Source organism: Sturnira hondurensis, unplaced genomic scaffold (assembly GCF_014824575.4).
Source record: "Sturnira hondurensis isolate 20B ecotype Veracruz unplaced genomic scaffold, ASM1482457v3 Scaffold0007401, whole genome shotgun sequence".
Lineage (NCBI taxonomy): Eukaryota > Metazoa > Chordata > Mammalia > Chiroptera > Phyllostomidae > Sturnira > Sturnira hondurensis.
Window position 1 is genome coordinate 7,553,295 of NW_028080032.1, and position 15,252 is coordinate 7,568,546.

General features: G+C 43.0%; 1 protein-coding gene and 1 pseudogene across 2 annotated transcripts in view; both read right to left on the minus strand.

The window, feature by feature from the left end:
- Positions 1–14,694, minus strand: part of ATRN (attractin) — a 167,905-nt gene extending 153,211 nt beyond the window's left edge. For both annotated transcript variants that reach the window (XM_037051735.1, XM_037051734.1), the window contains exon 1: positions 14,203–14,694. In XM_037051735.1, the coding sequence (XP_036907630.1) occupies positions 14,203–14,576 (374 nt within the window). In that variant the 5' untranslated portion in view covers positions 14,577–14,694. The remainder of the gene's footprint in view (positions 1–14,202) is intronic.
- LOC118990914 (60S ribosomal protein L31-like) lies at positions 9,417–10,219 on the minus strand (annotated as a pseudogene).
- Positions 14,695–15,252: the final 558 nt, after the last annotated feature.

Consider the following 15,252-nt stretch of genomic DNA (forward strand, 5'->3'; position numbering starts at 1 on the left):
CAGTTCCCAGTGGGGGACTCATGAGAGGCAACCATATATTGATAACTTCTCTCCTTCCCTTCCCCTCTAAATATAAATAAATAAAATATAAAAAAAGAAAGAGTGATAAAACTGACTACATTAAAATTAGAAATTTCAAACTTCTGGACAAGATGGAGGCATATGTAGATGAACTGTACCTCCTCGCACAACCAAAAGAACAACAACAAATTGAAAAACAAAAATGGCCAGAACTGCCAGAAAATTGAACTGTGGATTCTGACAACCAAGGAATTAAACAAGAAACATTCATCCAGACTGGTAGGAGGGGCGGAGAGAACCACAGCAAGGCTGCAGCTAGAGGACCAGGAGGGCAAGAAGGCAGCTGGTGGACCAGGGCAAGCAAAGAGGTGGCTGGAGGACCAGGTAGTCCACATTTTTGTGCAGAGAAGCTGGGAGGAACAGCTGGGGAGCAAGACACAGGGTGCAAGGCAGGGATCCAGCGTGGGGAAATAAAGCCTCAAAACCTCTCACTGAAAAGACCTGTGGGTGTTGCAGTGGCAGGAGAAACTTCCAGCCTCACACAAGAGGTCAGAGAGACCCACAAGGTCCTAGAACATACACAAACCCATCCACCTGGGAATCAGCACCAAAAGGGCCCAATTTGCTTGTGGGAAGCAGGGGAAGTGAATGAAATCTGGCAGAAAGTGGAGCAAGCACCACTGATCCCTCTTGGACCCCTTCCCCACATACAGTATCACAACCCAGCAAGGCAGGTTACCTTGCCCCGGTGAACACCTAAGGCTCTGCCCCTCACTATGTAACAGCTGTGCCCAGATAAAGACATATGAAAGAACAGATCAAAGCTCCAAAAACAGAATTAGGCAATGAAGTGATAGCCAACTTATCTGATACGGGTCTCAAAATACTGGTGCTCAGGATGCTCATAGAAATGGTTGAGTATGGTCGTAAAATAAAGGAAGAAGTGAAGGGTATGCACAGCGAAATCAAGGAAAATGTACAGGGAGCCAACTGTGAAAAGAAGGAAACTGAGACTCAAATTAACAATCTGGACCAGAAGGAAGATAAAAACATTCAACAGGAACAGAATGAAGAAACAAGAATTTAAAAAAACGAGGAGAGGCTTAGGAGCCTCCAGGACAACTTTAAAGGTCCCAACATCCTAATCACAGGGGTGCCAGAAGGAGAAGAGGAAGAGCAAGAAATTGAAACTAATTTGAACAAATAATGATGGAGAACTTCCCCAATCTGGCAAAGGAAATAGACTTCCAATAAGTCCAGGAAGCTCAGAGTCCCCAAAAAGTTGGACCCAAGGAAGCACACACCAAGGCACATCATAATTACATTACCCAAGATTAAAGATAAGGAGAGAATCTTAAAAGCAGCAAGACAAAAGGAGACAGTTACCTACAAAGGAGTTCCCATAAGACTGTCAGCGGATTTCTCAAAAGAAACCTTGCAGGCAAGAAGGGGCTGGAAAGAAGTATTCCAAGTCATGAAATCCAAAGACCTACAACCAAGATTGCTCTGTACAGCAAAACTTTCATTTAGAATGGGAGGGCAGATAAAGTGCTTCTCAGATAAGGTCAAATTCAAGGAGTTCATCATCACCAAGCCATTATTATATGAAATGTTTAAGGGACTTACCTAAGAAAAAGAAGAAGATCAAAAATATGAACAGTAGAATGACAACAAACTCAAAACTATGAACAACTGAACCTAAAAAACAAGAACAAAAACAAACTAAGCAAACAACAGAACAGGAACAGAATCACAGAAATGGAGATCATTTGGAAGGTTATCAGTGGGGAAAGGTGAGAAGAGAATGTGCGAAAAGATACAGGGAATAAGAAGCAGAAAAGGCAGGTACAAAATAGATGGGGGAGGTTAAGGACAGTATGGGAAATGGAGAAACCAAAGAACTTATATGTACGACCCATGGACATGAACTAAGGTGGGGGATTGCTGATAGGAGAGTGGGGGCAGGGCAGAGGGGAATAAAGGGGAGAAAAACATGAGACAGCTGTAATAAATATATTTTATTTGTAAAATAAAATATATTTTAAAAAATAAACTAGAATAGAGAGATTAGAACAAAAAATGTTACATGGTTTGGGAAAAATAACAAAGAGGCAATATTCCCTCCTAATCATGTATCTGGTAGCACATTAAAGCAACATTATCTTATTACTGGAAGCTTCACCCTGATCAGTTGGTGAAGGTAAGTGCATACAAGATTTCTCCCCTGTATCATTACTATTTTCCCCTTTCCATATTCTAGTATTTGGATAAGAGTCACTAAATCCAGGCTATACTCAAGGGGAGCAGTAAAGAGAAATTACACTCCACATCCTGGAAGGTGGAGCATCTACTTATATTGTCCAGAATTCTTCTGTAGGACTTGCCCCTTCTCATCCTCTACTTATTTATCCAATCATTTATAGGTACAATTTTTAAATTGTGAAATAAAATTTTAAAAGCCATTCACTAGATCACTGCTGCCTATATAATCCTAAGATTAATCCAGTATATACAAAGAATGCCTATAACTCTATACAAGAGAACAAACCACCTAATAGACAAATGAGCAAAGGCAAGAAAAAAGCAATTCAAATAAATGTAACATACAGAGCAATGGACAGAATTCATAATCCAGGGAAAAAAGTCATATGAGTGAATTAGAATAAAAACAAAAATTTAAGCCAAAAAAAGAAACAACACAAAGAAGACCATACAAGTGTCTTTTTTTTTAAATGAATGAGAATGGTACCAAAATACTATGGAATTTGCATTCCACTTAATTAATTTTTTAAAAGACTGTATTTATTTTTAGAGAGAGAGGAAGGGGGAAGACAAAAAGGGAGAGAAACATCGATGTGAGAAAGAAACACTGATGGGTTGCCTCTCTCATGTGCCCCTACCTGGGACCAAACCTGCAACCCAGGCATTTGCCCTGACCGGAACTGAACCACCAACCTTTCACCTTCATGGGACAACCACTGAGCCACACCGGTCAGGGCCTGCTCAATAAATTTTTAAAAGTAATAATAATGGGTCTTCGAATTTCACTAACTCTATACTATTCCAGAAATGATATTCTTTGCAACTACATAAATCATTTTTAATGGTATAAGTTAACTGCATGTCAACCGAAAAGTATGCATGGAAGTAAACAGAATTTTTAAATTATTTTGGAGGTGCTTGTCCAAAAGTTTAAAAATCACTATTCTAGAGGAAAATCATACACACGTGCACAAGGAGATACGTAAAGTGTTAATGGTGGCACTGTGTGTAACGGCACAAGCTGGAAAAATCTAAATGCCCGACAGCAGGACAACGAACGAGTAAGTGGCATTCTGTAACGAACACAGCTAGAATCAACTAGAACTACATTTATGAACACAAATCTCAAAAATACTTGACAACTGTTGTTTTCAGGTAAGAAAAGCATGCTTACTTTTTGTAAAGTATGAGAAACATGACCCTGTTTTTGGAAACAGGCCTGGATGTGTATGTGTGGGTGTGGGTCTGCAGTAGAAGCAGAAATGTGCGTGCAAGCGGAATGACGCACATCGACTTCAGCACACCAGTTACCGCTGGGGAGGGAGTAACTGGGCTAGGAAGGGGTAGCAGAGAATCTGGTTGGTATCCGTAATATTATTTTGTATTTCATAAGTTATATTAATATTATTATGGAGTAATAATATTACTATGAAGGAAATTCAGCAAGGTGAGGTTATAGGTACAAAGATATTTGTTTTATTACTCTTTGTACTTCTTCCATTGGCTTGAGATACTCCATATTAAAAGAAGTTAAAATCAGCCCAGAGAGACTGAACCAGCACCAAACATATGGTTAGTTTAAAGCAACCAGTTACTTAGTCAGGGTTGTTCACTGCTGCTCAACCAGTAGTTCAAATAATGTTCCAATTAAAAGACAGTAATGGCATCTATTCAAAGAGAAGCATAAGATGATATTTAAATACAAGTTATGGAAGGGCATAAAATTAATCCACACCTACAAATATGCCTCAATATCAATTTGCCAAACCTTCTGATCAAAATCCTTGTATAGCTTTGCAAAACATCTTTTTCACTTCAAAAACCAATGTTAAAAAAGGGAAATAAAACAATTATAGCCAGTCTGGCCTTTTCAATTTTGGAAAAAACCATTCACACAAGAAACATGCTACTGTGGAGAAATGCCTACAAATAGCTGAAAACTACTATTATTTTATCACTTAGAAACAACATACAAAAAAATTCTAAGAAATAATTTTTAAAGCACAAATCTATGAAATACTGATCATTAGGAGAAGAAAGTTGTCTATTTCTATAGTACAAAGCAGAGTCAAATTCGATCTCTATGTTAATGTACACTTGATCCCAAAATTAAATGTCATTTTTTATTTGTGTATAAATCAGGCTTTTCCTTACACATTAACTTAAAACACATTAAACATGTAGTATATGTTTAACAGAGAAAAGGTCAAATTTTTTACATTGTGAATATCATTATGAATTACATTTAAAATGTTATGTTATAATCTTAAGAAATTACTTTTTATTAAAAGCATTTATTAAAACCAGGATACATTTTTAAGGTTACCTTTCTTTTTTAAGATTTTATTTATTTATCTTTAGAGGGGAAGGGAAGGAGAGAAGGAGAGAAACATCAATGTATGGTTGCCTCTTGTGAGTCCCCTACTGGGAACTGGCCTGCAACCCAGGCATGTGCCCTGACTGGGAATCGAACCTCGATCGTGTGGTTCGCAGGCCCGAGCTCAATCCACTGAGCTACACCAGCCAGGGCTATCTTTTAACTCCTAAGAGTGTCCAGTACAGTATACATGTTTCTGAAAGGATCGGTGAATCAAAAATACCGGAAACTGTGGTGAAGAGAAGTGACCTGTGTCAACAGCATCTGATAAAACTTCTGCCTTTAATGGTTATAAGTTTATTAATAAATAAATTTCAAATTCTTAACTAGAATAGAATGCAAAAAGAACCAGGAGGAATTAATTTAAAAATTAATGTTACTGTTAAATTCTAAAAGAATACATTCAGCGATGGCAAACTCAACCATGACTAAAATTAACTTCTGCAAGTGAAAGATAGATTCTAGATGAGTAAACATGTAAATAAACAGCCAGAGTTAAAGTTCACGCCAAATGTAACTTGAAAAAAACAGAAAACTTCAAGAATTAAAAAGTGAAAGGACAAAAATCAAAGCAGGGCCTCAGGTGCTAAAAGCAAAGTAGTTAAAGGGATATGACGTCAATAAAACAAGGAAAAGGAAAAAAAGCAAGGCAAATATCAGAAAGCCACCTCAGGGGAAAACATTAGAAAAAGACTGGTAATATCGGGCTAGTTTGAAAGAATAGGGTACAAAGCAAAAATGGAAAGAAGCAACAAACGAAAGGCTTAGATTAGTATACAATACAGGGATGAGTGTCGCTTTTGCCATAATGCCTTTGGGAAATCGCAGAAAATGGTGAAGAATATAAGTAGAAAACAAATTTCATAATAGGTTAGTGGCTAATAAATTTTCAGATACAATTACTTTGAAAAGTACAGCTATAGTTTCATTTCAGTTTTAGAAACAAGACTTTGTGAAAGAGAAAAACCAATATAATTTCATACAGTTCAACCACAGTTCCAGGTAAACACTTCTACATTTAATTCTCAAGATAAAGATGACCTACAAATTTATTAAATCAGTTAGTCATATTTAGAACAAACCTGTTTAGACCATAAACATACTCTGCTTTTTTTTTTTTACATATTTCTCTGTTGTCTATATCATAGTAAATAAGAAACCATTTGCCTATCTTAGGAACCTTTTACAGAGGTAAAGTATAAATGTCAGATATCTGCTTTTGAATATATCATAACTTTTACAATTAAGACATTCATGCTCATTTTTCTTTTTACTCAACAACCATATTTTTACCTTTTCAAATAAGTAAATTCTATCTTCAAGGAATCAGCCAAAAACATTAAATGCCTATTATATAAGTATTCCACATTAAAGTTAAGTTTGTACCCAATATAGCATAATTTCACTCACTAAACATATTTGTTTGCTTCCTCCCGTAATCCTCTCTATTGCCCCAATGCAACACTAAGGGATGAATAACTGCAATTCAGTGACCTGGCTCTACTAGACTGACACTCAACACTGGACAGCGCCCACTGCAGTAACCTTGACGAGCCAGTATCATGCGTTCCACCTAGCGGGTCTCTCCCAACTGTGAGTTCCTGATGAACTGGGTCCCGCACTTCATTACTTGATTCAGTAGTATCTGGACCATTCCCAATTTTCATCATGGACACTTAGTACTCACCAAATGGCAGGTTCTAAGAACACACAGAGACGTTACTGTTCTCGCTTGCCCAGCACTGGCCCTCTTTCTAGGAACACTACACGTGTTTTCCTTTCTCCTTTGTCCCCCTTTCTCAGTCCACGCCATCTAATGGAGCCGGACCTCACTGCCCACCCCAGAACAGGTACTCAGCTCAGGAGGATGCTAAGCCAGTTCAATCGAACTTCTACATGAAGCTAAATGTAGGCACTACATGAAGACAGCCTTCCTGAGAGTGAGGCTAGTAAAGAACTAGCCTCAAAGGCTAGCACACGAAGACATGAAGGAATAGACACCAACGGGTCCCCTGGATCCAGTCATGCATGAAGCCGCGATAGCCCATTGACTTTTCTGTCACACAAAACAGTAGCCCTCTCCCATTTTTTCTCTTAGGCTTGTACGGTGTCTGTCACTAAAAGAACTTTGATAGAGATCATATCCAGTACAACTTGTAAATAGAGTAACAAATAATGAGCCCTCAAATGTGAAACTGGCGAAACAGGGCTGGGGTACGGGGCAGTAAGAACAGCCTCATCCCCGTTGGTGGCTGGCAATCCCAGTTAAGCAGTAAGAAAGAAATAAGCTAAAAAGTATTGCCTACAGTAACTTGGGGTTCAGATCATATGCACATCAAAATTGGAACACTGGGAGACTTTGTAGAAAAGACCAGGAATTTAGACCACGTTATCAACACCAAGAGCACAGGGCCCACACTCCTTGGTATAGAATAAAAAGGCTTTTGGCCCTACATCCCTCTGTATGTTAGGAATTATTCCATATTGTAAAGGACAGAAAATCTAATACTAACTGGCATAAGAAATGTAATACCGCCCCGGCTAGTGTGACTCAGTGGATTGAGCACCAGCCTGTGAATCAAAAGGTGGCTGGTTCAATTCCCAGTCAGGGCATGCGCTTGGGTTGAAGGCTGGGTCCCCAGTTGCATGTGAGAGGCAACCCATCAATGTATCTCTTGCACGTTTCTCTCCTTCTCTTTCTCACTCCCTTCCCTTCTCTCTAAAAGTAAATAAATAAAGCTTAAAAAAAAGAAATGTAGCTTTTCTCACAAAACTGAAAAGTAGCTTCAGGCAAGGCAAGGCTTGATCCAGAGACTCAGAAAGTCATCAGGTCTCCAGCTCCATTTCTCTGCCATCCCCCCTCCTCTAGGAGCTGCTCTGACCTCAGGTGGGCTTCTGCTACAACAGAAATGCTACAAGCTGTAACAGTTCTAGATTTTATATCCTCACTGCACAGAACGCAGATGACAAAGCATCTGCTTCGTAAACGCCCACAGAGGACAGAGGTCTCCAGCAAGTTCTGCGATTCACTCTGAGTCAGCTTAGGTCACATGCCTACCTCAAACTAATCACTGCAGCCAGAGACCGGAATGACCTGATGACTTAGCCTAGGTCAAGGATGCGTCCTGAAGCTGGAGGTTGTTAGGAAGGGCAGAGGGAAGGCCATTATCACCTTCCAATGCATCCCTCACAAGTTATACTCTAACAACCACCTACATTCAATGCTCTAGTGCTGTGGTTTAAATTGTGAGCCCCAAACAGATATTGTGAAGTCCTAACCCCCAGTACCTGTGAATGGACTTTATGTGGAAACAGGATCTTTGCAGATGTACCCAAGTCAAGATGCACTCAAGTTACACATCCAACATGACTGGCATCCTTGTAAGAAAAGAAGAGCCACATGGGGAGAGCATCATGTAAGACTGAAATGACGGAGGCAGCCACAGCCAAGGAATGCCCAGAATTGCTGGCAATTCCAGAAACTAAGAGAAAGGAAGGAACAGATTCTCCCTCAGAGTCCTCGAAGAGAGTGTGGCCCCTCCAACACCTTCATTTCAGACTTCGGACCTCCAGAACTATTAGAGATGACATTTCTGTTGTTTTAAGCCCCCCAGTGTGTGGCACTTCGTTAGCACAAACGTAGAGAACTAATACACGGAGTGCGTGTGACGGTCCGTGGTTCTCTGTCCTCGCACAACGGAAAGCCCTTCTCCCGCACTGTCATGACTCACTATTCACACAGGTTCCTCACACCTGCCAAGATGTTCTCCTCTCTGTGATGCTTCCCGACAGAGCCCTCCAAAGGTTAGTCTCTCTGCCTCATATTGATCCAGCACCACGTATTGCCTGTATTTTTATTACTAAATTCTAATTCCCTGCACACGCAGCTGTCTTCTCAGAATTATGAGCCCCGCAATGCGAAAGCAGGGCCTGGTTCTTACCCACCTTCATATCCTCAAGGTATGCACTGTACCTAATACATAATATTCATTCATTCACAAGTGTTCTATGAGTTGAATGGGTTGGTAACCCATCTCAGAAGATGATAACAGGTATGATTTTGAAGAATTTGCTATTACAGATTATAGAGAATTAAAGATGGGGTGGAATTGAAGGGATAGAATCTAGGTAAGTGGAGAAGAATGTGGAGGCAGGGAGGAGGAAGGGTGTTAAATTTAGCAAATAGGCAGAAAAACTGTAAGGCTCAAGGATTTGGTTAGGGAAAAAGAACGTGCATAAGGCAGAGGGAGCCTTCCGCGGACAGTCATTTTACAGGTAGCAAGAGGAGGGAGAAAAAAGTGTCTGAGCAAGATAGTGACACAGGTTTTCAGGGGATTATATGACAGAGTGTAGAATGGACTCTGGAGGTACAAGATACCAGTCAGGGTGCAAGAGAGGCAGGCTGGCAATGAGGTGGAGGACCAGGTACGCTAGAATGGCGCAGGAGAAATGGAGAGGAACAAACTTCTAAGACTTTAGAAAAAAGAGACTAAACAGAAAGAGCAATGGGCTACTCCTAAATTTTGACCTTTGGTTATCTAAAGTCAGATGTGCTACTGAAATAAGGCAGTACAAAAGAGTATTTTTCAGTGCAGGTAAGAAGTTTGGTCTTAGACATGGCTCATTCTGACGTGACAGTAAAATATCCCAGTAAAGAAGCCCAGCAAGAATAGAAAATAAGACAGTGAAGTTTAGGAGAAGCAGAAAAACAAAAGACATATGGCAGTCATATAGGTAGAAATGACCTTTTGGGGGGGCAGTTTTATAACTATATTTGACAATCAGTAGTTAGTTCTCAACCACATTAACTATTTGTAGATTTTTGAAAGTGGCAACAGGTACATAGGTAACCAACGTATAGAGCGCGTTTGGTGAATCTTCATCCTCATTACATTTTCTAGACAACTGCACCTGGGTATAGCAAGAGACTTCCTTATTCCTGTGGCCCAAACAGCTTAGTTGGGCCTGATGTCAACGGGTACATCTAAAGTTCCCATCTCCTTCACAGCAAATTTCTGGATCTCTTTAAGTGCCAGAAGAGCATGTTTCTTGAAACCCTGTCCATGGATGCCCCTGTTGAACGAGCATTCTCTGGTCCCCGCCCCGTTAATGGCAGAACGGCCCCTCTGCTCAGCACCCTTCTTTGCGAGAACCATTCTGCCGGGCCTAGGTTGGAAATGAAGCTCAGAGGGTTCCCCAGAGGATCTAGGTCAGCCCTTCCAAAAAACATTCATAATGGGTGACTGGACTCAGATAGTATGAGAGGCCAAATGGTACCATGGAAAACGTGGATTTGGGAATTAGACAAGGCCTGAGCTCAGACCACAATTGTTTACGAGTTGTGTGACCTTGAGCAAGAAATTTAACATCTCCCAGGTTGAGTCTACCCACCTACAAAATAGGAATACCTTCACTCTAAAGATTAAAAAGGGTAATTCCTAAAAGGCACTTGGCACAATACCTGGTAAAACTGGAATAAATGCTAGGACAATGGTGGCAGCTGTTGCTATAACTATTACTACTGGTCCTATGTATGCTGGGCACAAAACGGATGCTCTGTAAATGCTTACTTCTTATCTTTTTCTTCTGTAGAAGGTAACTCAACATCATGGGTAACTATAAAGCCCCCATTCAATAAGTTACTCTATTCTATTCTCCCAAAAGTTTTATACAGCAGAAACTTAAAAGAATTAAATACATATTAATTTCATAAAGGGCTTAATATCTTCTTTCTCTAACGTGATGAGATATATTTAACCTCGAAAGAAAATTTTCAATGGTGATGTGACAAGTTGAAAAAAAGATCACTGAATTATGAAGGTTCACATAAAAACGAATGAAAGTGTTCACGCTTTAGAAACCATCCACCGAAGACTCCATTGTTATTTTTATTACAATGGCACCATTAACTCCGTCCTCTGCAATTAATCATTTTTGTAGTTATCTATCATTTGGGGAAAAGGCACGTGATTTTCTAACTACAATCACACAAAAATCCAAATTTTATAAAACACCCTTAGAGTTATCCTGAAAATTAAGTGGCACAGTGTGTATGAAAGTGCCTGACAGGTCCCGGCACGGAGTATGCACTCAGTGACAACCCCAGTGAAATCTAATCCTCTTATTATCCTACATTCCTTGTAATTAATAACAGAGACCTTATAACAGCAATCATAACACAGGATTTATGGAACTAAAGTGCAATAAAAAGCACACTGACTTGAGGCCAGTCCAAGCCAGAAAGGTGTTCATTCTAACGTCTCTTTGTTTAATAACAAGGTTGGTGTCATATACACTACTATAATCAAAATCAGCATTTCACTCTTCCCCTTTAAAAAATCCTTCAACTAAAATTTTTTTATTATTTTTTAATCCTCACCCAAGGACATTTTTTCTTGGCTTTTAGAAAGAGAGGAAGGGAGAAAGAAAAACATCAGTGCGAGAGAGTAAGCATCAACTAACTGGTTGCCTGCCACACGCATCTGGCCCAGGGACTGTACGTATCTAAACTGAGGATCCAACAGGCAACCCAGATTGTGTGCCCTGACCGGCTACTGAACCCACAATCTTTCTGTTAAAGGATGACACTCCAACCAACTGAGCCACACTGGCCAGAGCTAAAATTTTATTTCAAGTGTTTTTAAAAAGTCAGAGATATGAGTTCCTCTTCCTTTCATTTTTTAAAATGCAAATTCCAGGGGCCTACAAAATATAATGGAATTATCAGGACTAAAGTCAAAGGACAGGAGAAGGACATCAGGTCAAAGCAGCTCAAACAGTACCCTCAGAAACCAGGGGAGAGCCTTCACTCAAATGTGACACCGTCCGAGACAGCCACTGTCAGGGCTGCCTGTTCCCATACCGAGCGATTCTTCTCCAATCCTCCGAACCATCTGTGTGAACATTCAGACCTGCTCCCGCTCCCTGGCAATCTCCTTTATGTATAGCTAACACCAGTGCTGACACCTGTCCTGCCAGGTGGATACCCTGAAGGCACCCCAATCTCAGTGTGTGCAAAATTACACATCTCAGATCTGTTCCTTCTGTGTCCGTGTATCTTATTGATATCACTGTCTTCTCAATCGCCCAAGATAGAATCTAGTTTTCTTTCCCTCACCATCCCCCTCTCTCTTCCCCCAAACAAATCAGTTTCAAAAACAGATGTGTCACTTAGCTCCACAATACCACTTAGGACCTACCCCATATCCTATCTCAAGTTCTCCTTACTGCTGTCCTGACTCACACCAACAGTTCCCACCTAGCTGCCCACCATCTCTCATGCTGTAAGTGAGTCCCCCCACTCTGAATATTTCCGACAGACTGATTTTGTTATGCCTGTCCCTCCTCACGCTGAGTCTGAGACCTCCACAGACTCAGGGTAGGTCCCTCACCACCTATCATGGCCTGCCAGATTTTCAGAACTTGGAAGAACTTTCCTCTGACCTAACCATCCATTCACTTGATCTTGGAAGCTCCTCAAATTCAAAACGCTCTGGCCTAACCCTCAAGGCCATTCCTGATCTGGCTCCAAACTAAAAAGCCTATAATGTCGCTCAAACAAGAGGAACTATGCCAATCCACTGCTCACAAGCTGAAAGTTAAAAATTTCAACCCATTCAACAGGGATCCATGTGTCGTGGCCCCTGCCTATCGCTCCGGTCTTGCCATGCTCCCCCTTGCTCTCTCTGCCTCAGCCACCTGGCCTTCCACTCAGTCTGCTGCAATCCGGCTCATCCCCAAGCCCCTTGGCATCTCACCCCTCAGATCTCAACTAAAAAGTCCCTTATTCAGTCACTAACCTTACCACGCCAACTACGCCAAGTTCTCTGTCCCCTGCTCTTCACTCCCATGTCCTTCAGCAAAATCATACTAAGTTGATTACTTCATGTCTCACCCGCAAGCTAGAATGTAAGCACCACAAAAGCAGGACTGTGTCTGCTTGTATCTCACAACCTAACCCAGAACAGCCCTCAACAAATGTGTAGATTATATCCATTCATAAGTAAGAACACCCAAGTTACAAGGCCAGCCCACAACACACTGGTCGTGAAATTACTTGCTTCTTTTGTAACAATAAAGAGCTCATCTCCTTCACATTCTCTGAGTTCCCTTGAAAATCTGACAATACATGAGTCTACAATTCTACCATTCCAAACTTCTCTCTCACAACTCTTCTATACAGCCTGCCACCAGCAAAATACTTTCCTTTCTGGTCTCCACACTTTGTTTGCATCCTCCTTTCCATCTGGAATTTTTTTCCCAGCTGCACACATCCAAATCCTACTTAGTTTCCAATGCTCAAATCAAATGTCACCTCCTCCTCAAAGCTTTTCCTTTCATTCTCCAGCTAGTCACAACCTCTCCACCCCTAAATTCCCGCAGGTTCTCCCATGCTTCATTCAGGTCTCAGATCAAACACACTCTAAATGAGAGGCTTCTCCTAAAATTACCCACCAGTTATCATTCTCTATCAGACCATCCTGTTTTCCTTTCTTGAAAGCATTCAGTATTACCTGAAATCATCTTGTTCATTTCTTTCAGTTACATTTTTACGTGTTAATTCCCTGTCTCCCAACTAGAATGTCAAGATCCATGAACGCGGGGACCCTGTCTCTCTTTTTCTTCATATTTCCTCACTCCACCACACCTGAGATCAAAAGTATTTGGTAAATATCGGTCAAAGGCAGACAATTAGGGTTATTTGTGTATATACCTTTCTCTTACTATACTCGAAATTCCTTGTGGACTAGGCCAAAGTCTAGCTAATCTATTTGTGCATATAATCTGGAAATCCTTGCACAACGAAAGCAAATAATAGATAACTACTAATTAATTAATGAGTGATCTCTCCAAGAGGTACTGCCCTGAACCAGGCCAACTCAGAACTCGGTATTCCCCAGAAATCAGGGCAAACAGGAACCTCCTCCTATGCCCTCTCCAGGACAAGCCTGGTTCAATCTGCGGCCTCCGGCGCGCTTCAAAGAGCTAGTGCCCTCACTTTCCTTTAGCCAACAACCATTGATTCTTCTATCTCTAATATCTCACTATCTTACTCTTTCCTTTCTATCTCCAGCCAACAAATCACTACCAACACCCTGTTTTTTTCAGACTACCCCCATATCCAATCAGCAGGGGAACTCATGAGGCCCTGGGGAACAAGGGAATGTTAAAACGAAGTGTTTAAGTAAGACTGGCTCTCTTTTCCACCTTTTCTTTCATACTTCGTTTATCCACAAGAGGCCCAGTTTCAGAGACTGGCTTCGATACACTTTGGGACCCTGGGCTTTCTTCCCTTGTAGCCAGCCGCACACAAATCCCTCTGGGGTGCCCCAACCCTTGCCTCGAACCTTTTCATCTTCCAGTGCAGGAAAATCCCAGGCCACAGACCAAGATATCCCCGTAGGCAAACGGTCCTCAAACAGCGTGGGGCCCCACCTCCCCACTTTCTGTCTGGCATCCGCCTCTGGTCTGAGGCTGTCTCGAGTACCCCTTAGCCCCAACCTCTGGCTGGGTCCGACCTTCCAACACCACCTTGCGCTCACCTGAAGCGGCCCCCGCAGTGCTGGCACTGCTCGCCCACCCAGCCGGTGGGGCAGATGCACTGGCCGGTGCCAGGGTTGCAGCGGCCGCCGTTGACACAGGGCCGGTCACATTCCTTGGCCTCGGCTGCGGCTGAGCCCGATACCACCGCCGCTGCCGCCGCGGCCTCGGCAGTCCAGGGAAGCAGCAGCAAAGGAGGGAGCAGCAACAGCAGCAGCTGCGGGAAGCGCAGCCCGGCCACCAGTCCCGGCCTCGCAGCCTCAGGGACGTCCCAGTCCCGGAGCAGCTCGCTGTTCCTGCCCGAGGGCCCTGTCGTCGCTGCTGCCCTCCCCCTCAGCTTCGCCTCAGTCGCTGCCGCCGCCCCCGCCGCCACCATCTTCCCGGGGCTGAGACCGAGCCCCACGAACACATACACACACGGTACGGCCGGCTCCTCTTCGCCTGGCCGTGCGAGGCGGGGCCGGGCAGACGGTGGCTCGGGCGGTCAATCCTCGGGGCGGAGCCAGAGCTGCGCGGCAGGCGGGGCCCCAGCGTGCGAGCGTGCGTGGCGGCGGGGGCGAGCCGCTGGCGTTCTGCACCCGAGGTCCCCAAGTCAGATCTCCGATGCTGCGTCTGGGCTTCCGAGAGCCGCCCCCCTCCACGTCCACTCCGCCTCCCCCCCCCTTCCCTGAACCGAGGCCCCCTGGCGGGCTGGTGTTTGCTCATTGCCTAGCAAGGCGGTGACGGGGTAGCAGACCTGTGAGGCGCGCTCTTTCCGATGGCTGCCTGGGAGCTGAGCGCTCTGCTAGCTTAGCAGGTCGTGTTGAGCGCTCCCCTCCTGGAGACGCTGGCGCCTGACACCGCTCTGTCCCAACTTTAGCGGCCGGGTGAAAAGACCCACGGAGGCTGCGTCGTGGTGTGGTGCTAGGTGCTGCATTCCAGCCTGTGCTTTCTCCTCTGTAAAATAGGGATAACGAGATAACGCAAATGTTAAGAACCTATCGCTTAAACTGCTCAGTAAATGTTTGATGGTCTAATACACACACAGGCCAACCTCCCTTGGTTCAAGCTGA